Source organism: Dromaius novaehollandiae, chromosome 39 (assembly GCF_036370855.1).
Source record: "Dromaius novaehollandiae isolate bDroNov1 chromosome 39, bDroNov1.hap1, whole genome shotgun sequence".
NCBI lineage: Eukaryota > Metazoa > Chordata > Aves > Casuariiformes > Dromaiidae > Dromaius > Dromaius novaehollandiae.
Genome location: NC_088138.1, coordinates 230,802 through 252,132, shown reverse-complemented (window position 1 = coordinate 252,132; position 21,331 = coordinate 230,802). Strand labels below are relative to the sequence as shown.

At 75.1% G+C, this 21,331-nt stretch overlaps 5 protein-coding genes and 1 long non-coding RNA gene across 9 annotated transcripts; 3 read left to right on the top strand and 3 right to left on the bottom strand.

Annotated features, from left to right (window-relative positions):
- Positions 1-6: 6 nt before the first annotated feature.
- LOC135325505 (uncharacterized) lies at positions 7-1,031 on the top strand. The gene is made up of 2 exons (XR_010386438.1): positions 7-192; positions 569-1,031. It is a non-coding gene; the product is annotated as an uncharacterized LOC135325505 (long non-coding RNA).
- Positions 1,030-2,509, bottom strand: NDUFA3 (NADH:ubiquinone oxidoreductase subunit A3). The gene is made up of 4 exons (XM_064503638.1): positions 2,350-2,509; positions 2,006-2,080; positions 1,845-1,922; positions 1,030-1,247 (listed from the first exon to the last, which is right to left on the bottom strand). Exons 1-4 carry the CDS (start codon positions 2,363-2,365, stop codon positions 1,156-1,158), a joined length of 261 nt encoding a protein of 86 aa, XP_064359708.1. The 5' UTR covers positions 2,366-2,509; the 3' UTR covers positions 1,030-1,155.
- A 37-nt stretch (positions 2,510-2,546) lies between these two features.
- Positions 2,547-9,571, top strand: LOC135325502 (mucin-19-like). 2 transcript variants are annotated; one of them, XM_064503633.1, is made up of 5 exons: positions 2,547-2,723; positions 3,791-4,033; positions 4,935-5,075; positions 5,691-5,927; positions 6,015-9,571. In XM_064503633.1, the coding sequence occupies exons 1-5, from the start codon at positions 2,564-2,566 to the stop codon at positions 8,474-8,476; spliced, it is 3,243 nt and encodes a 1,080-aa protein (XP_064359703.1). In that variant the 5' UTR covers positions 2,547-2,563; the 3' UTR covers positions 8,477-9,571. The 2 variants fall into 2 exon arrangements, with proteins under 2 accessions (XP_064359703.1, XP_064359704.1); XM_064503634.1 differs by lacking the exon at positions 2,547-2,723 and adding an exon at positions 2,776-2,860.
- Positions 9,572-9,581: 10 nt separating this feature from the next.
- Positions 9,582-12,070, bottom strand: LOC135325493 (germ cell-specific gene 1-like protein). The gene is made up of 6 exons (XM_064503612.1): positions 12,067-12,070; positions 11,600-11,896; positions 11,465-11,512; positions 10,107-10,259; positions 9,906-10,017; positions 9,582-9,805 (listed from the first exon to the last, which is right to left on the bottom strand). Exons 1-6 carry the CDS (start codon positions 12,068-12,070, stop codon positions 9,637-9,639), a joined length of 783 nt encoding a protein of 260 aa, XP_064359682.1. The 3' UTR covers positions 9,582-9,636.
- Positions 12,071-15,125: 3,055 nt separating this feature from the next.
- Positions 15,126-17,639, top strand: RPL28 (ribosomal protein L28). Of its 2 annotated transcripts, none has more exons than XM_064503637.1 (5): positions 15,126-15,280; positions 15,469-15,554; positions 16,297-16,420; positions 16,497-16,615; positions 17,521-17,639. In XM_064503637.1, the coding sequence occupies exons 2-5, from the start codon at positions 15,474-15,476 to the stop codon at positions 17,608-17,610; spliced, it is 414 nt and encodes a 137-aa protein (XP_064359707.1). In that variant the 5' UTR covers positions 15,126-15,280; positions 15,469-15,473; the 3' UTR covers positions 17,611-17,639. The 2 variants fall into 2 exon arrangements, with proteins under 2 accessions (XP_064359707.1, XP_064359705.1); XM_064503635.1 differs by having other exon boundaries at positions 16,276-16,420.
- A 565-nt stretch (positions 17,640-18,204) lies between these two features.
- RCVRN (recoverin) lies at positions 18,205-21,103 on the bottom strand. Of its 2 annotated transcripts, none has more exons than XM_064503580.1 (3): positions 20,721-21,103; positions 18,938-19,049; positions 18,205-18,311 (listed from the first exon to the last, which is right to left on the bottom strand). In XM_064503580.1, the coding sequence occupies exons 1-3, from the start codon at positions 21,066-21,068 to the stop codon at positions 18,226-18,228; spliced, it is 546 nt and encodes a 181-aa protein (XP_064359650.1). In that variant the 5' UTR covers positions 21,069-21,103; the 3' UTR covers positions 18,205-18,225. The 2 variants fall into 2 exon arrangements, with proteins under 2 accessions (XP_064359650.1, XP_064359649.1); XM_064503579.1 differs by having other exon boundaries at positions 18,209-18,311; positions 20,688-21,103.
- Between the last annotated feature and the right edge of the window lie 228 nt (positions 21,104-21,331).

Here is a 21,331-nt window from a genome sequence, read left to right as displayed (position 1 = left end):
GAGCCCCCCGAGAAGGAGCCGGGCCGGGGCCCCCCGGGCCCCCCCGAGCCCCCCAGCCCCCCCCCGGAGCCCCCCAGCACCAAGCGGCGCCGGCGCCAGGGCCGCGAGGACAAGGAGCCCCGGGGGGGCGGCGGTGGGGGGGGGCGGCGGGGGGCACCCGCCCTCCTGCCCCCCGACGACTTCCCCCCGCAGGTACCTGGGCGGGGGGGGAGGATGAGGCGCCTGGGGGGGCCCAGCTGCTCGGGGGGGGGCACAGGCACTTTGAGGGGGTCCAGGCACTCAAGGGGGGGCCTGGGTGCTCGGGGGGGCACCAGGAGCTTGGGGGGGGGGCTCGGGGGGGGGTCCAGGCACTTGGGGGGCCCCTATGGGCTCGGAGGGGGGGGCAGACACTTGGGGGGGAGGCAGGAGTTCTGGGGGGGGGTACAGGCACTCTGGGGGGGCCCCTAGGTGCTCGGGGGGGGGTTACAGGCACTCTGGGGGGGGCCCTAGGTGCTCGGGGGGGTTACAGGCACTCTGGGGGGGGCCCTAGGTGCTCGGGGGGGGGGGCCTGCTGACGCCTTTCCCGCAGCTCAAGGGGGAGGAGGAGCTGTGCCCCCCGCCCGGGCTGCCCCCCGCCTGGCCCCCCCCCAGCCCCCCCGAGAAGCTGCTCCGCTTCCCCAAGTTCTCCAGCCCCGGCGGCTGCGGCGACTTCGACTGAGCCGGACCCAGGGGGGGCCCACGGGGACCCCCCCACACCTGCGACGGACCTGGGGGGGGATGCGGGGCCCCCCCCACGGAGCCTGTGACAAACCTGGGGGCACCGATCCCCCCCCAGCACCCTGGGACCCCCCCGGGGAACCTGGGCTGGGCTGGGGGGGGCACAGGGACCCTCCAGGCACCATGGGGCCCCCCCACACCCTGGGACCCCCCCCCCAGGAGCCTGGGACGGACCTGGGGGGGATACAGGGACCCCCCCAACACCGTGGGGCCCCCCCCCTGTCCCAGACCCCCCCATCACCGCTCCGGGTTCAATAAACAGACGTTTCCCAGGACCGTGCAATGTGTTTACCGGGGGGGCCGGACGCCTGGGCCCCCCAGCGCGACACGGCCGCGGTGTACGACGCGGGGGGGTGCGGGGGGGCACCCCCGTGGCCCCCCCCCGGGTCGGGGGGCCGCTCAGAGCTTCTTGAGCCACTCCAGGCTGGGCCCCTCCTTGTCGCAGGGGTGAGCCGGCACCTCCGGCAGGTTCCCGTCGTCCCGCAGCGGCACTGGGGGGGGGCATCGTGTTGGGGGGGTCCAGGGACCCCCCCCCGCCGGGCCCAGGGGCGTCTCTGCCCCCACGGGCAGACCATGGGGGGGACCGGGGCTCCCAGGGGGGGAATCGGGGGTATTGGGGGGCCTGGGAGGGGAAATGGGGGGAACTGGGGGTCCCGAGGGGGATTGGGGAGCCCTGGGGGGGGCAATGGGGGTCCTGGGAGGGGAAATGGGGGGAACTGGGGGTCCCAGGGGGGAATTGGGGGGGCCCTGGGGGGGGGGTTGGGTGGTATTGGGGGTCCTGGGAGGGGAAATGGTGGGAACTGGCAGTCCTGGGGGGCAGCAGTAAGGGGTCCCGGGGGGGTTGGGGGGGTCCCAGGGCTCCTGGGGGGGGTTGGGGTCCCTGGGGGGGCAGAGGGGAAATTGGGGGGCCCTGATGGGGTCCTGGGGGGGGAACAGGAGGAACTGGGGGGCCCTGGGGGGGGGCGGGAGAAATTGGAGCCCCGGGGAGATCCTAGGGAGGTGACAGGGGGGGCGTTGGAAGAGTCCCGGGGGGCCTGGGGGTCCCCGGGGGGGCCGGGGGGGGTCTGGGGGTCCCCGGGGGGCCGTACCTGGGTAGGTGTAGGGGGTGGCCCGGTTGATCATGCCCGAGTACTTGGCGTAGGGGCTCAGCAGCGGCGACAGCACGGCTGGGGGGGGGGGGGCGGGGGGCTCAGGGGGGCTGCGGGGGGGCCCCCGCGTCCCCCCCCCCCGTGTCCCCCCCCCGGCTCACCCACGGTGGCGATGGCGATGCTGACGGTGATGACGGGCTCCTTCGCCCACAGCGTCTTCAGGGCGGCACCGATCTCTGGGGGGGGGGGGGCAGCAGCTCAGAGCCCCCCCCGGCGCCCCCCAACCCCCCCGGAGACCCAAATACCCCCCCCGGCTGCCCCAGGGCCCCCCCGGCACCCAAATACCCCCCCAGCAGCCCCAATACCCCCCCCGGCACCCCCCCCCCAGCAGCCCCAATGCCCCCCCCAGCGCCCCAATGCCCCCCGCAGCCCCCCCGGCCCCCCCAGTGCCCCCCCAGGCACCCAACTACCCCCCCGCGGCCCCCCCGGCCCCGGCGCCGCTCACTGCCCAGCCCGGCCATGGCTGCTCCCAGCAGCCCCCGCGCCGCCGAGGAGCCCAGGCGTCCGGGCGCAGCCCCGCCCCCTTCCCCCCCCCCGGCCGCCCTTCCCCAAGGGCGCGCGAGGGACCCAGGCGTCCGGGGGCCGCTGCTCCCGGACGCCTGGGCCCCCCCGGCCCGGCCCTGGCGGGGGGGGGGCGGTGTGGGGCGCTATGGGGCTCTATGGGGCGGCGGGTTGACCTGGGCGCTGCGGGCGCGTCCAGGGGCCCAGGCGTCCGGGATCCCCCCCCGCACCCCCAGGAGGGGGCCCAGGCGTCCGGGACCCCCCTTCCCCTTCCCCCCCCCCCCCAACAGGGGGCCCAGGCGTCCGGGCAGAGCGCTCGTGAGTGCACGCGCCGGGGGCGGGGCGGGGCGGGGCGGGGGCGGGGCTTCCCCTGGCCCCGCCCCCGGGCCACGTGGGGGGCGGGAGTTTCCGCGGGAAACGAAACAGAAAGTGGGGAAGAAGCGCGGGAGCCGCAGGTGGGGGGCGCCGGGCCGGGGGGGCGGCGCCGGGGGGGGGCACCGAACTGGGGGGCACCGGGCCGGGGGGGGAGAGGCCGGGGGGGGGAACCGGGGGGGCGCCGGGCCGGGGGGCCGAGCTGGGGGGGCACCGGGCCGGGGGGGGGCGGCACCGGGGGGGCACCGGGCCGGGGACCGAGGCGCGGGGGGGCCCCGAGATTGGGGGGGGCAGGCACCGAGGTTGGGGGGCGGGGGGGGGGGGTCGAGCCGGGGTCACTGCGCTCCCCCCGGGGCAGTGGGTCCGGGTCTGTCCAGGGAGCCCAGGCGTCCGGGTGCCCTGTGTGCTCATGGGACTGGGCCCAGGCGTCCGGGCGCCCCCCACATACAGGGATGGGCCCAGGCGTCCGGGCGCCCCCCACATACAGGGATGGGCCCAGGCGTCCGGGCGCCCTGCACACACACGGGGATGGGCCCAGGCGTCCGGGTGCCCCCCACATACAGGGACGGGCCCAGGTGTCTGGGTGCCCCATGTGTGCAGGGATGGGCCCAGGTGTCCGGGCGCCCCCCGCACACGCACAGGGATGGGCCCAGGCGTCCGGGCACCCCCCGTGCTCATGGGACTGGGCCCAGGCGTCCGGGCGACCCCTCGTACAGGGACGGGCCCAGGCGTCCGGGCGCCCCCCCCACACACACACGGGGATGGGCCCAGGTGTCCGGGCGCCCCCTCGTACGGGGACGGGCCCAGGCGTCCGGGCGCCCCCCACACACACACACGGGGACGGGCCCAGGCGTCCGGGCGCCCCCCGCACACACACATGGGGACGGGCCCAGGCGTCCGGGCGCCCCCCGCACACACACACGGGGACGGGCCCAGGCGTCCGGGCGCCCCCTCGTACGGGGACGGGCCCAGGCGTCCGGGCCCCCCCCGGCTGACGCCGCCCCCCCGCGCAGGCATGGCGGAGCGGGCCGAGCTGCGGCGGGGGGTGCTGGCGGTGCTGCGCGCCCACCCCGGGGGCATCGCCCTGGGCCACGTGGCCGGCGCCTTCCTGCGGCAGCACGGGCGGCCCCTGCGCCCCCGCGCCGGCGGCTTCCCCTCGCTGCGCGCCCTCCTCGCCCACCTGGGCGCCCGCGTGGAGCCCGCCGGGCCGCCCCCCCACGGGCCCCTCGTCCGCCCGCCCCCCCCCGGGCCCCGCGGTAAGGGCCCCGGCGTCCGGGACGGGCCCCGGTGTCCGGGACGGGCGGGATCCTGCACCCCGGGGGGCTGGGATGGGCAGGGCCCAGGTGTCCGGGACGGGTGGGATCCTGCACCCCGGGGGGCCCCGGCGTCCGGGACGGGCCCCGGTGTCTGGAACGGGGGGGATCCTGCACCCCGGGGGGCCCAGGTGTCCGGGACGGGCCCCGGTGTCTGGGACGGGGGGGATCCTGCACCCCGGGGGGCCCCGGCGTCCGGGACGGGCCCCGGTGTCTGGGACGGGTGGGATCCTGCACCCCGGGGGGCCCCGGCGTCCGGGACAGGCCCCGGTGTCTGGGACGGGGGGGGATCCTGCACCCCGGGGGGCCCAGGTGTCCGGGACGGGCCCCGGTGTCTGGGACGGGCGGGATCCTGCACCCCGGGGGGCCCAGGTGTCCGGGACGGGCCCCGGTGTCTGGGACGGGGGGGATCCTGCACCCCGGGGGGCCCCAGTGTCCGGGACGGGTGGGATCCTGCACCCCAGGGTAAGGGCCCCGGCGTCCGGGATGGGTGGCACCCTGCACCCCAGGGGGCCCCGGCGTCCAGGACGGGCAGGGCCCAGGTGTCTGGGACGGGTGGGATCCTGCACCCCGGGGGGCCCCGGCGTTCGGGACGGGCGGGATCCTGCACCCCAGGGGGCCCCAGTGTCCGGGACAGGTGGGATCCTGCACCCCGGGGGGCCCAGGCGTCCGGGACGGGTGGGATCCTGCACCCCGGGGGGCCCCGGCGTCCGGGCTCCCCCTGCTCTGCCCATCGGTGCCCAGGGGACCCAGGCGTCCGGGCTCTCCCTGTGCTGCACCCTGGGACGGGGCGGGGGGGGTTCCAAGGGGGGGGGTGCACGCACACACGTGTGCCCCCCCCCAGCGGCAGACGCGGCCCCCGCGGGGCCCCTCGTGTGGGTGGAGGGCGACGGGCTGGACACGCTGGACCTGCTGGTGCCCAGCGGCCGCCCCGGCTCCCCCGAGCGCGACGACGGCGACGACAGCGACGACGATGACGACGCAGGTACCGCCCGCGACCCCGGACCCCCGTTAGCCCCCCCGGGACCCCCGCAGACCCCCCCGGGCCCCCCCCAGCTTCAGCCCGGGCGCCGAGACGCCCTCACTCACCCGCGCGGGTTCCCCTGGCTCAGCCCGGCCGAGGCGCCCGGAGAGGCTGCGGAGGGAGGGGGAGGCGCGTGACGGGGGGCCCCAGGCCAGGCGCGTGTGCGAGGGGCTTTGCACGGGGGGCCGTGCAAGACAGTCCCCGTGCGAGGTGCGTGTGCGAGGGGCCGTGCACGGGGGGGGAGACATGTGCAGGGCTGGTCCCCGTGCGAGGCGTGAGGGGACGTGCACGAGGGCCGTGCAAGGGCAGTCCCCGTGCAAGGCGGGTGCACAGCAGGCCGTGCAGGGGGGGGACACGTGCAAGGCCGGTCGGTGTGCAACGCACGAGGGGACGCGCACGGGGAGGACGTGCAAGTGCAATGCCCGTGCAAGGCACATGTGCGAGGGGACGCGCACGGGGAGGACGTGCGAGGGCGGTCCCCATGCAAGGCGGGTGCACGAGGGGACGTGCCCGGGGAGGGGGGGCCGCGCCAGGGCGGTCCCCGCGCCCCCCCTCACCCCCCTCGCCCCCCCGCAGAGCTGGCGGCGGTGCTGAGCGCGCTGCGGGCGCTGCTGAGCGCCGACGGCTTCCGGGCGGGGCTGCGGCTGCGCAAGCTGCGGGCGCTGCTGGAGCGGAGGCACCGCCTCGACCTGGAGGCCTTCGCCCGCCGCCGCGGCCACGGCGACGCCGCCGCCTTCCTGCGCCGCCACCTGCCCGCCCTGCGCTGGCACCGGCCCGGCCCCGGCCGCGACCCCGTCCTCCGCCTCGGCCCCGGTGAGCGGCGCCCGGGAGCCCCCCCGAACCCCCTCCCCAGCCCCCGCCGCCGCCGCGCACCGCCTGACCCCTCGCTTCTCGCCGCAGAACCTACCCGAGGGGCCCAGGCGTCCGGGAAGGCACCGGGAGGATGCGGCTCCGGTCGGCTGGTGGAGCGGGCCCAGGCGTCCGGGAAGGCACCAGGAGGCTGCGGCTCCATTCGGCCGGTGGAGGGGGACCAGGCGTCCGGGACGGCACTGGGAGGCTGTGGCTCCGGTCGGCCGGCGGAGGGGGCCCAGGCGTCCGGGGAGCGGGCCCAGGCGTCCGGGGAGCAGGCAGCCCCCAAGCGCTGCGGCCCTTTGCCCAACGGGCCCCTGGCGTCCGGGCCGCCGACACCAACGGCCGCGTGCTCCGAGAAGGGGGCCCAGGCGTCCGGGCCTTTCCCGCACCACGGCTGCTTCGGCCCAGCGGGAGCCCTGAGGGCCCAGGAGTCCGGGACCCGCCCCGGCGCCGCCTCTGCAGCCCCCTGGGCCCAGACGAGGGCCCAGGCGTCCGGGACGCAGTCCGGTACCGCCTTAATGGTGCCGTGGGCCGAGCCGAGGGCCCAGGCGTCCGGGACCGACCTCAGCAGCACCTCAACGGTACCGTGGGCCCAGGCGTCCGGGACCAGCCTCAACACCACCCCCGTGGCCCCCTGGGCCCAGACGAGGGCCCAGGCGTCCGGGCCGCAGTCCAGCACCTCCTTAATGGTACCGTGGGCCGAGCCGAGGGCCCAGGCGTCCGGGACCAACCCCAAGAGCACCTCAACAGCGCCATGGGCCCAGACGAGGGCCCAGGCGTCCGGGACCAGCCCTGGCAGCACCTCAACAGCACCATGGGCCGAACCGAGGGCCCAGGCGTCCGGGACCAGCCCTGGCAGCACCTCAACAGCACCATGGACCGAACCGAGGGCCCAGGCGTCCGGGACCAACCCCAAGAGCACCTCAACAGCACCATGGGCCGAACCGAGGGCCCAGGCGTCCGGGACCAGCCCCAGCACTGTGGCAGCGCCGAGGGCCCAGGCGTCCGGGACCAGCCCCAGCACCGCCTCAACGGCACCGTGGGCCAAGCCGAGGGCCCAGGCGTCCGGGTCGCAGCCCGGCAGCGCAGAGGCGAGGGCCCAGGCGTCCGGGACCAGCCCCAACACCGCCTCAACGGCACCGTGGGCTGAGACAAGGGCCCAGGCGTCCGGGCCGGGTGCCAGCGGCGCGGTGACAGCGAGGGCCCAGGCGTCCGGGTGGCACGGCGGCAGCGCAGAGGCGCGGGCCCCGGCGTCCGGGCGGGCGGGGGCGGAGGGGGAGCTGGGGGCGCTGGGGCGGGAGCTGGGGGTGCTGCTGGCGGGGCGCCCGGGGGGGCTGTCGCTCTTCGAGCTGCGTCTCGCCTACAGCGCCGCCTTCCAGCGCCCGCTGCCCCTGGGCCCCGCCGCCTCCGCCAAGCAGCGCCTGCGCCAGCTGCCCGGGGCCGTGCGCCTGCGCGGCTGCGGCGTCCAGACCCGCGTCCTCCCCGCCGACGCCCCCCTCGCCCCCCTCGCCCCCGTCGCCGTCCCCGCCGCGCCCCGCCGCCAGCACGGGGACGACGACACCGGCATCGCCCCGGGGCCCGCGGCACCTGCTCTGGCCCCGCCGCCGTCCCGGGCCGCCTCCCCGTCGCTCTCCCCGTCCCCGGTCGTGTTCTGCACCGCGTCCTCGTCCCCAGCTGCGTCCTGTGCCGCATCCCCGTCCCTATCCGCGTCCCCATCCCTGTCCCTATCCACGTCCCCATCCCGCACATCCCTGTCCCTATCTGCGTCCCCATCCCGCACATCCCTGTCCCCATCTGTGTCCCCATCCGTGTCCCCATTCCGCACCGCATCCCTGTCCCCATCCCAGACTGCATCCATGTCCCCATCCAAGTCCCCATTCCCATCCCTGTCCTGTGCCGTCTCCCTGTCCCCATCCCATCCCATGTCCCCATCCCCGTCCCTGTCCGCCACATCCCCAACCCCGTCTTATGCCATGTCCCTGTCCCCATCCCATACTGCATCTGTGTCCCCATCCCATCCCATGTCCCCGTCCCTGTCCGCCACATCCCCAACCCCGTCTTATGCCACGTCCCTGTCCCCAACCCAGACTGCATCCGTGTCCCCATCCCTGTCCCCATCCCCATCCTATGCCATGTCCCTGTCCCCATCCCGTACTGCATCCGTGTCCCCATCCCTGTCCCCATCCCCATCCTACGCCATGTCCCCATCCCCGTCCCTGTCCCGCACCCCGTTCCTGGCCCGTGCCACATCCCTGTCCTACGCCGTGCCCCTGTCCCCACCCCAGTCCCGGGCCGTGTCCCTGTCCCCATCCCTGTCCTCGTCCCATGCCAGGTCTCTGTCCCCATCCCTGTCCTCGTCCCATGCCAGGTCTCTGTCCCCATCCTGTGCCCCGCCCCCCCACGCGCCCCCCGGGGGGGCCCGGTCGCCCCAGCTGGCTGCCCCCCACCCCCGGCCGCTGGGCCCCAAGCCGCGGCGGGCCCCGGCGTCCGACCGCTGCGCCCTGCTCTAGGGGGGCGGCCGGAGGGCCCAGGCGTCCGGGGGGGGGGCGGGGGGCCGCGCTCCCGCCCGGTGCTGCTGCTCCGGACCCCCCGGGCGATTCGGACCCAGCCGGACCCAAACCAGGACGAGCCGGCTTCCCCCGGGCGGCCCGGACGCGATCCGGGCGATTCCCGCCTGATCCTGGCGCTCCGGACCCGGCGCAGGGTGATTCCCGCCTGATCTGGACCTGATGTGGGGCGATTCCTGCCTGATCTGGACCTGAGCTGGGGCGATTCCTGCCTGATCCCGGCACTCTGGGGCGATTCCCACCTGATCCCAGCGCTCCGGACTGGACACAGGGTGATTCCCACCTGATCTGGACCTGATGTGGGGCGATTCCTACCTGATCCCGGTGCTCCAAGACGATTCCTGCCTGATCCTGGCACTCTGGGCCTGACACAGGGCGATTCCTGCCTGATCTGGACCTGACATGGGGTGATTCCCGCCTGATCCTGGTGCTCCAGGGCGATTCCCACCCGATCCGGGCACTCCAGGGCGATTCCTGCCTGATCTGGACCTGACATGGGGCGATTCCCACCTGATCCTGGTGCTCCAGGGTGATTCCCACCCGATCTGGGTGCTCCAGGGTGATTCCTGCCTGATCTGGACCTGACGTGGGGCGATTCCTGCCTGATCTGGGTGCTCTGGGGCGATTCCTGCCTGATCTGGACCTAATGTGGGGTGATTCCCACCCGATCCGGGTGCTCCAGGGTGATTCCTGCGTGATCTGGACCTAATGTGGGGTGATTCCCACCCGATCCGGGCGCTCCGGGGTGATTCCTGCCTGATCTGGACCTAATGTGGGGTGATTCCCACCCGATCCGGGTGCTCCAGGGTGATTCCTGCCTGATCTGGACCTGACGTGGGGCGATTCCCGCCCGATCCGGGCGCTCCAGGGTGATTCCTGCCTGATCTGGACCTGACGTGGGGCGATTCCCGCCCGATCCGGGCGCTCCAGGGCGATTCCCGCCCGATCCGGGCGCTCCGGGGCCGGCGATCCCGACCCGTCGGCAATAAAGCTGCGCGGGGGCCGCGGCCCCCCCGGCCCCCCCTAATCCCCTGGGCAGCCGGCCGGCTCCTCATCAACTTTTAATTACTGTAAGCCGAGGGGAAGCGGGGGGGGGGGGGGGGCTAGCAGGGCTCCGCGTCGCCGCCCGGCTGGCGGGGGGGGGCCGCGGGGGGGGCCGCGGGGGGGCCGCGGGGGGGGCGGCGGCGCTGGAGCTGCAGCAGCGTCTGGGTGTAGGCGTTGAGGGCGAGCACCGCCGCCGCCATGCACAGCGCGAAGGAGAGCCAGGCCGCCCTGGGGGCGCGGGGAGGAGGGGGGGGGGGTCAGCGCGGGGCCCAGGCGTCCGGGCAGCCCCCCCGCGCCCCCCCCCCCCCCCCCCCCGCAGCGCGCTCACCCGAAGGACCAGCCGTAGGACCAGCTGTGGGGCCGCCAGTCCTTGGGGCCCAGGCTCACGGCCAGCTGGAACACCGCCACGTACATCGTGTGGGCCACCATGCCCAGGAGGCCTGCGGGGACGCGGGGGGGCTGCGGTGACGCGGGGGGGGGACACACACACACCCCCCGGGGGGGGCGCGGGGGGGGGCGCGGGGGGCACCTGCGAGCACAGTGAGGAGGGCGGCGAAGGCGTCCATCTTGAGGGCGCCCAGGAAGGAGGGGGCGGCCGCCAGCTCCAGCGCCAGCAGCCCCACGCCGCCGCTCAGCAGGGCCACGTGCGCCACCTCGGCCGCCACCGCCAGCCACAGCACGCCTGTCACCGCCGCCGCCACCGCCACCGTCACCGTCACCGCGAGGCCACGGCCACGGCCGCCGTGGTGTCCCGTACCCCCCCCCCCCCCCCGCAGAGAGGGCCAGGACGGTGCCCAGCGTGGCCTCGCTCTGCCCAGGGCTCCCGCTGGAGGGTTGGCGGCCCCGGGAGGGGCCCTGGGGGGGCCCAGGGGAGTGTTGGGGGTCCCATGGGGGTCCTCGGGGTGCCAGGAGGTCCCGGGGGGGTGTTGGGGGTCCCATGGGGATCCTTGGGGTGCCGAGAGGTCCCGGGGGGGTGTTGGGGGTCCTATGGGGGGTCCTCAGGGTGCTGAGGGGTCCCATGGGGCGTTGGGGGTCCTGTGGGGCCGTCACGGGGGGTCCCTGGGGGTCCCAGGGGGTGTTGGGGGTCCCATGGGGGGTCCTTGGGGTGCTGGGGGTCCCTGGGGGGGTACTGGGGGCCCTATGGGGGGTCCTTGGGGTGCCGGGGGTCCTGGGGGTGGCATTGGGGGTCCCATTGGGGGTCCTTGGGGTGCCAGGGGGCCCTGGGGGTGGCATTGGGGGTCCCATGGGGGATCCCTGGGGTGCCAGGGGGTCCCTGGGGGGGTGCTGGGGGCCCTATGGGGCGTTGGGGGCAGTGGGGCCGCCATGGGGGAACCCACAGGGGCTCCCCAGGGTGCCAGGGGGTCCCGGGGGGCATTGGGGGGGGCTGGGGGGCATTTTGGGGGTGCTGGGGGGGTCCCCAAGGTTCCAGAGGCTCCCACGGGGCTCTGGGGGTCCCATGGGGGGTCCCCGGGGTCCCAGGGGGTCCCGTGAGGCACTGGGGGTCCCAGAGGAGCTCCCACAGGATGCTGGGGGGCCCTGGGGGGGGTCCTGGGTGCTGGGGGGGTCCCATGGGGTATTAGGGGTCCCATAGGGGATCCCTGGGGTGCTGGGGGGGTCCCATGAGGTATTGGGGGTCCCAGGGGGGTGCCTGGGGTGCCAGGGGGTCCCACGGGGTGCTGGGGGTCCCACGGGGGGGTCTCTGGGGTGCTGGGGGGTCCCATGGGTATTGGGGGTCCCAGGGGGGTGCCTGGGGTGCTGGGGGGTCCCATGGGGTATTGGGGGTCCCGGGGGGGTGCCTGGGGTGCCAGGGGGTCCCGGGGGGGGTCTCTGGGGTGCTGGGGGGTCCCACGAGGTGCTGGGGGTCCCCGGGGCTGGGGGGGGTCTCACCTTTCTCCGACTCGGGGGGCAGCTGGATGAAGCTCCGGCAGACCTCACCTGGGGGGGGGGGGAGAGCGACAGCGAGGGGGGGGCTGGCCCGGGGGGGGGGCCCGGGGGGGGCCGGGGGGTCGGGGGGGTCCGTACCGCCCGGGTGCTCCTCGCAGGAGAGCCAGAAGCCGGCGTGGAAGTAGCGGAGGGAGAACTTGTCGTCGCCGGCCTCCCAGAGGTACTGCACGGCGCGGGGGTCGGCGGTGCCGTTGCCCCCCCCGCCGGGGCCCGGGCCCCCCCCCGGGGCCCCCCCCGGGCAGGGCTCCTTGGCCACCCGGTGCCGCCCCTCGCACCAGTAGCTGCTGCCCAGCGCCAGCCCCGCCAGCCCCAGCGCCAGCCCCGCCAGCCCCAGCCCCAGCGCCGCCCGCCCCCGGCCCCCCCGCCGCGCCGGCCCCCCGCCCCACGGCGCCGGCCCCCCGCCCCACGGCACTGGCCCCCCGCCCCACGGCGCCGGCCCCCCGCCCCACGGCGCCATCCCTTCCCTTCCCTTCCCTTCCCTTCCCTTCCCTTCCCTTCCCTTCCTTCCCTTCCCTTCCCTTCCCTTCGCGCGGCTCCTCCCCGGCCCATATGGCCCCAGCGCCACCGGGGCTTAATCCTGCCCGCGCCGGGGGGGGGGGGGGAGGAACCCCCCCCCTCAAACCCACCCGCGACGGGGGGGCAGGGTCCCCCGGGGGGAGGCACGGGCTCGGCCTGGACACCTGGGCCCCCTTGAACCCGTGCTGAGGTTGGGGGGGGCAGAGCGGGGACGCTGGGGTCCCCCCCGGACGCCTGGGTCCCTGGGGGGGGGGGCTGGGGGGGGGATTAGGGCCCAGCTGGCGCCTCCGGGAGCTGCTCCGGGCCGGAGGCGCCGCCGGGGAATTGGAGCCCCGCTGGAGCCGGGCCAGGGCCCGGACGCCTGGGCCCCGACGCCTGGGCCCCCCCCAACCCCCCCCCCCGGCAAAGACTGGCTTCCCCGGGGCATTGTGGGAGCTGGGGGGGGGGGGCGGGTTGCCCAGAGGGTCGGAAAAAGCCATCGAGCGACCCAGATTCCCCATGTAATTAACGGTGGCTGTTAATTGGCAGGGGACGGGGAGGGCTGGGGGGGGCTGGGGGTGCTCGGGACCAGCTCCCACCCGAGGGGGGTCTGGGGGGGGCTCTGGGGGGGGCTTGGGACCGGCTCTGACCCGGGGGGGGCTCTGGGGGGGCCTTGGGACCTGCTCTGACCCAGGGGGGGCTCTGGGGGGGGCTCTGGGGGGGCTTGGGACCGGCTCCGACCCGGGGGGGGCTCTGGGGGGGGCTTGGGACCTGCTCTGACCCGGGGGGGGCTCTGGGGGGGGCTCTGGGGGGGCTTGGGACCGGCTCCGGCCCGGGGGGGGCTCTGGGAGCCCAGGCAGGGTTTGGGGGACCCCCCCTTGATCGCCCCCCTAACAACCCCCAGCCCCATCAGTGCCCCCCCCTCATTCCCCACGTCGGCAGGGTCCCTCGGGGGGGGGTGACCCCAGGGCCCCCCCCAGACCCCCCGCACCCCCCCAGCACCTACCAGCGTGGCGGTGGGTCCCGCGCGGGTCTGGGCGGCGGGTGCCCCCTCCGGGGGGGGTCCTGGGTGCTCGGGGGGGTCCTGGCAGGGTCCGGCGGGGCGCTGGGGGAGGGGGGGGAGCGACCCCCACCCCGGCGTCAGGGCAGCAGCAGGCGAGCGATGGCGACGGCGGCCCCCAGGACCAGGGCCCCCCCCGGGAGCGGGGGGCCGGGGGGGGCGGCGGCGGCGGCGGCGGGGGGGGGGGCCAGGCGGCAGGGCGGCGGCGGCGGCTCCGGGGCGGCGGCGGGGTCTGCGGGGAGAGGGGCGGGGGTCGGCGCGGGGGGGCGGCGGGGGGCCGGGGGGGCCCGGGGGGGGCGGCTCACCGCGGGGGTCCCGCAGGCGGGCGCGCAGCTGCCCCAGCGCCCGGCTGAGGTTGGCGACGGCGCCCTGCAGCCGGGCGTTCTCGCCCCGCAGCGCCCGCAGGGCCTCCTGCAGCTCGAAGGGGGCCCCCCCGGCCCCCAGCAGCGCCAGCAGCGCCAGCGCGCCCCACGGCCCCATGGCACTGTGCGGCCCCCCCACCCGCGCCCGGCCCCCACGCCCGGCCCCCACGCCCGGCGTCCCCCCCCCGGCGCCTATCGACCCCCATGGCTGCTGCCTCCCCCCCCAAGTCGATAGCGGCCCGAGGCGGGCGAGCGGCTGGCTGCTTCCTCGCCCCACGGCCCCCCCTCCTGCCCCACGGCCCCTTCCCTGCCCCACGGCCCCTCCTCCTGCCCCACGGCCCCTCCTCCTGCCCCACGGCCTTCTCCTCCTGCCCCACGGCCTCCCCTCCTGCCCCACAGCCCCTTCCCTGCCCCACGGCCCCTTCCCTGCCCCACAGCCCCTTCCCTGCCCCACGGCCCCTTCCCTGCCCCACGGCCCCCCCTCCTGCCCCACGGCCTCCTCCTCCTGCCCCACGGCCCCCCCTCCTGCCCCACGGCCTTCTCCTCCTGCCCCACGGCCTCCCCTCCTGCCCCACAGCCCCCCTTCCTGCCCCACGACCTCCTCCTCCTGCCCCACGGCCCCTCCTCCTGCCCCACGGCCCCCCCTCCTGCCCCACGGCCCCCCCTTTCTGCCCCACAGCCTTCTCCTCCTGCCCCACGGCCCCTCCTCCTGCCCCACGGCCTTCTCCTCCTGCCCCACGGCCCCCCCCTCCTGCCCCACGGCCCCTTCCCTGCCCCACGGCCCCCTCCTCCTGCCCCACGGCCCCTTCCCTGCCCCACGGCCCCCCCTCCTGCCCCACGGCCTCCTCCTCCTGCCCCACGGCCCCTTCCCTGCCCCACGGCCCCCCCTCCTGCCCCACAGCCCCTTCCCTGCCCCACGGCCCCCCCTCCTGCCCCACGGCCCCTTCCCTGCCCCACGGCCTTCTCCTCCTGCCCCACGGCCTCCCCTCCTGCCCCACGGCCCCCCCTTTCCTGCCCCACGACCTCCTCCTCCTGCCCCACGGCCTCCCCTCCTGCCCCATGGCCATTCCCTGCCCCATGGCCCCCCCTTCCTGCCCTGTGACCCCTTCCTCCCGCCCCACGGCCTCCCCCTCCTGCCCCACGGCCCCCTCCCTGCCTCACAGGCCTCCCCTCTCCTGCCCCACGGCCCCTTCCCTGCCCCATGGCCCTCCCCTTCTGCCCCACATCCTCCTTCTCCTGCCCCACGGCCCCTTCCCTGCCCCTTTTCAGACTGCGGGGGCTGGAGCCCCCTTAAAGCCAGAGCCGAGGGGCCGGGAAGGCCGTGACAGACCCGCGCTCCAGCCCGTCCGGCTCATCCCGCCACGTCTAACGGGAGCCCGCGCTCCCCACGGCTCCACGCGCGCCCCAACGGTCCTAACGGCCGCCAACGGCCGCCCGCGCGCCCCAACGGTCCTAACGGCCGCCAACGGCCCCGGCGCCTCGCGCGCGCGGCGCGAAAACCGCGCAGCCGGCAGGCGGCCGCCGAAGCCCCGCCCACCCCGCCGGGAGCCCCCGAGCGCAGCCGAAGGGGCCCGAGCGCGGCGGAGATGCCCGAGCGGCGCCGGGAAGAGCCGAGCGCTGACGGAGAGGGCCGAGCGCTGACGGAGAGGGCCGAGCGCTGACGGGGATCGCCGAGCGCTGACGGAGAGGGCCGAGCGCTGACGGGGATCGCCGAGCGCTGACGGGGCTCGCCGAGCGCGGGTGGGCGGGGCTCGCCGGGCCGGGGGCGGGGCTTGCCGAGTGGAGGCTGGTTCCGGCGGCTCCGCGCGCTCCTTCCGGTTCCGGCGGCAGCGGCGAGCGGAGGTAGCGCGCGTGGCTCCGGCCCGGGAGGCCCCGCCGGGCCCGGGGCGGCGGGATCCGGGCCCGGGGCGGGGGATCCGGCCTCGGGGCGGCTGCGGGCGGGGATCCGGTCTCGGGGGCGGGGGATCCGGGCCCGGGGGGGCGGCTGCGGGCCCGGGGCGGCGGCTGAGGCGGCTCCCGGTGCCCCGCAGGCGCCATGTCGTCCCACCTGCAGTGGATGATCGTGCGCAACTGCTCCAGCTTCCTCATCAAGAGGAACAACCAGACCTACAGCACCGTGAGTGAGGGGGGCCGCCCCGGCGCCCCCCCCCCCAAAATGACCCGGATGGGACTGGGGGGGGGGGCCCAGGTGTCCGGACCCCCCCAAAAATGACCCGGATGGAAATGGGGGGGGAAATCTAGGTGTCCGGGTCCCCCCCCGGTGACCCGGATGGAATTGGGGGACCCCCAGGTGTTTGCCCCCCCCCCCAAATGACCCGGATGGAACTCGGGGGGGGGGCCCAGGTGCCTGCCCCCCCCCCCCAAAATGACCCAGATGGAACTGGGGGGAACTCAGATGTCTGCCCCCCCTCAGTGACGCAGATGGAATTGGGGGGGATCTAGATGTCTGGCCCCCCCCCCCAAATGACCCAGATGGAAATAGGGGACCCAGGTGTCCGCTCCCCCCCCCCAAATGACCCAGATGGAAATGGGGGACCCAGGTGTTTGCTCACCCCCCCCCCCAAATGACCCGGATGGAATTGGGGGGCCCAAGTGTTTCCACCCCGTTCCCCATTCCGGGGGGGACCCAGGCGTCTGGGCCCCCCCCAAAATGACCCGGATGAAGTGGGGGGGCCAGGAAGGACCCGGGTGTCCGCCCCCCCCCCCCGACCTCCCAGCCCGGCCGGGGAGCACTGCGGGTGCCCCCAGCTGCAGGGGGAGGGACCCAGGCGTCCGGGGCCCCCCTTGCCGTCCCAGTCCGGAGCGGGAGGGGCCCAGGCGTCCAAGCCCCCCCCCAGCACCCCCCCGTGCCCCCCCAGGAGCCGAACAACCTGAAGGCGCGCAACTCCTTCCGCTACAACGGCCTCATCCACCGCAAGACGGTCGGCGTGGAGCCGGCGGCCGACGGCAAGGGCGTCGTGGTGGTGCTGAAGAAGCGGGCAGGTGGGCACCCCCCCCCCTCCCCGCGGCCCCCCCGGCGGCTCGCGGCCCCCCCTGACCGCTGTTTTCCCCCCCCCAGGGCAGCGCAAGCCGGCCTCCTGCTACGCCCGCGTGACGGTGAACCGGAACGCGCGGGCGACGCTGAGCAGCCTCCGCCACATCATCCGCAAGAACAAGTACCGCAAGGACCTGCGCATGGTGCGTCCGGGGGGGCCCCGGGGGGGTGGGGTGAGCCGGGGGGGGGGGCTGGGCCCTGCAGACCCCCGCGCTGAGTGGAATGGGGGGCCCCGCATGGGGCTCAGTGCTGTGGGGGGGGGTTCTGTCTGCATTGGGGGGGTCCTGTCTGTATTGGGGGGTTCCCAGGATGAGGCTCAGTCCCATTGGGGGGGTCCTGTCTGCATTGGGGGGTCCCCGGGATTGGGCTCAGCCCCGTGGGGGGGTCCTGTCCGCACTGGGGGGGTCCCGTCCGCATTGGGGGGTTCCTGGGATGAGGCTCAGTCCCGTGGGGGGGTCCCGTCTGCATGGGGGGGGTCCCCGGGATGGGGCTCAGCCCTGCGGGGGGGTCCTGTCCGCACTGGGGGGGTCCCGTCCGCATTGGGGGGTTCCTGGGATGAGGTTTAGTCCCATTGGGGGGGGTCCCGTCTGCATGGGGGGGTCCCCGGGATGGGGCTCAGTCCCATTGGGGGGGGTCCTGTCCATACTGGGGGGATCCCAGGATGGGCCTCAGTCCCGTGGGGGGGTCCTGTCCGCACTGGGGGGGTCCCGTCCGCATTGGGGGGTTCCTGGGATGAGGTTCAGTCCCATCGGGGGGGTCCTGTCTGCATGGGGGGGTCCTGTCTGCATGGGGGGGTCCCCGGGATGAGGTTCGGCCCCGTGGGGGGGTCCTGTCTGCATTGGGGGGGTCCCATCCACACTGGGGGGGTCCCAGGACGGGGCTCAGACCCATTGGGGGGGGTCCCGTCCCCATTGGGGGGTTCCCATCCCCGTTGGGGGGTCCCCGGGATGAGGCCCAGCCCCATTGGGGTGTCCCGTCCGCACTGGGGGGGGTCCCGTCCCTGTGCCCCCCCCCGTGACAGCGCGTCCCCCCCCCGCGGTGCCGGCAGGCCGCCCTGCGCCGCGCCAGCGCCATCCTGCGCAGCCAGAAGCCGGTGGTGGTGAAGAAGAAGCGGGTCCGCGCCGCCAAGGCGCCCTGAGCCCAATAAAGGCCACGGCCCCCCCGAAACGCCGCCTCGTCTCTCTGTGGGGGGGCCCCGGCGTCCGGGGGGGGGGGGCTCCCGGGGGCCCAGGCGTCCGAGCTGCCCCCGGGGCCACGATCCGGAGTGTTGGCAGGGGAGGGGGGACCCGTCCGGGGAGCTCTGCCCCCCCCCCCGGCACAGGGGAGCCCTTCCGCAGCCCCCCCAGAACGGACCCGGGTGGCTGCACCCCAATTCCCCCCCCCCCACGGGCCCAGGCGTCCTGGCCCCCCCTCACTGGTGGCGGGGGGGGATTTGGGTGCTGGGGATTAGGTTAATCCCAGTTGGGGGGGGGGAATGGTGCTGTGTTGCGTAACAGCCCGGACTCCTGGGCCCTCTGATGACTTGGGGGGGTCTGGGAGGGGTCAGCACCCCCGAACCCCCCCGCGTGGCCCCCCCATGTCCCCCCCCCACAATGGCAGCAGCAGTCGGAGGCGGTGGCGGTCGCGGGATGCTCTTTATTGCCCCGGCGGGAGCAGCGCCACGTACAGCTCCCGGCCCCCCCCGGCTTTGGGGGGGCCCTGCACCCCCCCGGCCCCCCCGGCTTTGGGGGGGCCCCGTGCCCCCCCCCCGGCCCTATTTCTTGGGCTCGTACTGGATGAGGCGCATGATGGCGTCGTTCTTCATGACGCCGTCGATGAACTCGCCCTCCGCGATCTTATCTGGGGGGGGAGAGAAAACGGGGGTCAGCGCTGCCGGCCGCGGCCCCCACCGGGCTGGGGGGGGGCCCGGGGGGCCAGAATCCCGGGGGGGATATTGGGGTGCCCAGGGTAAATACCAGGGGGATATTGGGAGTGAGGGGGAGAGATTGGGGTGCTGGGGGGTCCAAGGAGCCCTGGGGGGGATATTGGGGTGCTGGGGGGGGTCGGGGGGGCTAAGGGAGTGCTGGGGGGGTATCAGAATTCGGGGGGGGGCTACTGCAAGCCCTGGGGGGGATATTGGGGTGCTGGGGGGGGCTAAGGGGGGTATTGGGGAATCAGGAGTCCTGGGGGGCTATTGCAAGCCCTTGGGGGGGGTATTGGGGTGCTGGGGGGTCCCAGGAGCCCTGGGGGGGATAGTGGGGTGCTGGGGGGGCATTGGGGGGTGCTAAGGGGGTATCAGGGGATCAGGAGTCCTGGGGGGGCTATTGCAAGCCCGGGGGGGGGTATTGGGGTGCTGGGGGGGGATATCAGGGTGTTGAGGGGGTATTGGGAGCTGGGGGGTATTGGGGTGCTAAGGGGGGGTTGGGAGTGCTAAGGGGGGGTATTGAGGTGCTGGGGGGGCCGGGGGGGCCATGGGGGGCCAGTACCGTTGTCGCCCTTCTTGAAGTAGGCCCAGAGCTTGTCGGCCCGTTTCTGGGGGCTGTTCTCGTCCTCCGGCAGCAGCTTCTGCTCCTCCGCCGGGATCATCTTGAAAATGGCCTGGGGGGGCACGGGGGGGGGGTCAGCGCTGTGGGGGACCCCCAGGAGCCCCCAGCCCCATGGGGAGCCCCATAGGGACCCCCTAGGCCCCATAGGGAGCCCCCAGGGCCCCCCCAGACCCCTATGGAGCCCCCCAGGGCCCCCCCTCGGCCCCCCATGGACCCCAGAGCCCTCTGCCCCATGGGGACTCCATAGGGTCCCCATTCCCATAGGGAACCCCCCCCCAGCCCCCCAGGAACCCCCATAGGGTCTCCATAGAGCCCCCCCGAGCCCCCCTGCCCCACAGAGACCCCATAGGGCCCCCCCCAGCCCCCCCCAACACACACACGCAGTTTGGGGCTGGGGCGGGAGCTGCCCGGACGCCTGGGCCCCCTGAGGCCTCGGGAGGCCGTGGGGGGGGGGGCTGTGGGTCAGCCCCTATGGGGCTGGGGGGGGGGAGGTGGGGGGGGCCAAGGATGTGACAAATCCCCCCCCCCGTGAGCGGCTTAACCCCACGGAGCCTCCTGAGCCGGGGCTAAATTTACCCGGGGGGGGGGGGGGGGGCACCTCGGCCTCCCCCCGGGAATTTTCCATCCCTGGGGATTAGCCGGGGGATTTAATTGCCCTAATGAGCTGCCCGGGGGGGGGGGGGGGGGGCTGTAATCCCATCAAGGCTAAAGCCAATTGGGGGGGGGGGGGGGGAATTCTGGCCACCTGCTGTGTGTGTGTATGGGGGGGGTTACACGCCTGCACATGCGTGTGCGGCTCCCGTGCGAGGAACATGGCTCCCGTGCACGGGTGTGGGCACGCCTCCACACGTGTGTGTGTGTGTGTGTGTGTGTGCAGGGAGCCACACGCGTGTGTTGCGTGTGCACAGATGTGTGCATGGATCCGCACAGAGCCACATGTGTGCACACGCGTCGCTGCGTATGTGCATCGAGCTGCGTGTGCCGTACGAGCGTGCGTGTACATGCGTGCATCCCCGGGTGCGTGCACAGAGCTGCGTGTGCGTGTGCACAGAGCCGTGTGTGTGTGTCTATGTGTCTGCACGGAGCCGTGTGCGCGTGTTCGTGTGCATACATGGAGCTGTGCGTGCACGCACGGAGCCGTGTACGTGTTTATGTGTCTGCACGGAGCCATGTTCGCGTGTCTATGTGCACGCATGGAGCCGTGTGCACATGCGTGGAGCCGTGTGCGTGTCTACGTGCATGCACAAAGCCACGTGAGCGTGCACAGAGCCGTGTTTATGTATCTATGTGCACGCACGGAGCCGTGTGCGCATACACGTAGCTGCCTGCATGTGTCCATGTGCATGCACGGCGTCTAGTGCACATGCACGGGGCCGTGTTCACATGTCTGTGCATGCACAAAGCCATGTGAGCGTGCACGGAGCCGTTTTCGCGTGTCTATGTGCATGCATGGACCCGCATGTGCATGCACGGAGCCGTGTGCGCGTGCACAGAGCCGTTTTCGCGTGTCTATGTGCATGCACGGAGCCGTGTGCGCGTGCACAGAGCTGTGTGTGCGTGTCTATGTGCATACATGGACCCGCATGTGCATGCACGGAGCCGTGTGCGCGTGTCTATGTGCACGCACGGAGCCGCGTGCGCGTGCACGGAGCCGCGAGCACACGCGTGTGCGTGCATCCGCGCCGCTCACCGAGACGATCTCCAGCACCTCGCCCTTGCTGACCTCGCCGTTGCGGTCGACGTCGAAGAGGGAGAAGGCCCACTCGAGCTTGAGGTGGGTCTTGCCGGAGGAGGTGAGGTGCAGGGCGATGATGTACTCCCGGAAGTCGAGCGTGCCGTCGTCGTTGGTGTCGAAGCTGCGGAAGACGTGCCGCGCGTACACCTGCGGGTCCGAGTTGGGGAAGAAGTTGGCGTAGATCTTCTCGAACTCGCCGCGGCTGATGCGCCCGTCGGGGCACTGCTTCTGGAAGCTCTCGTACCACTTGCACAGCTCCTCCTCCGAGTAGCGCGTGTTCAGCTTCAGGTCCTCCAGGATCTCCTTGGAGAGCGCCCCGCTCTTGCTGTTGCCCATGGCCGCGGCGCCCTGCGGCCCCCCCCGGCCGCGCCGCCTCTTATAGCCGCCCCCCCGCCCCACCCCGCGCCCCCCCCGCGGCTATTCTGGGCCCGCTGAGCACCTTTGCGGGGATGAAGGTGATTCGGGCTTAGCGGGATCCCCGGGGGCTGAGACGGCCCCGCCGAGCCCCCCCCCCCAAAGCAGCCCCCCCCCCCCGGGCTGGGGTGAGGGTCCAGGCAGCCCCCCCCCATATATACACACATTGGGGGGGGAAAATAGGG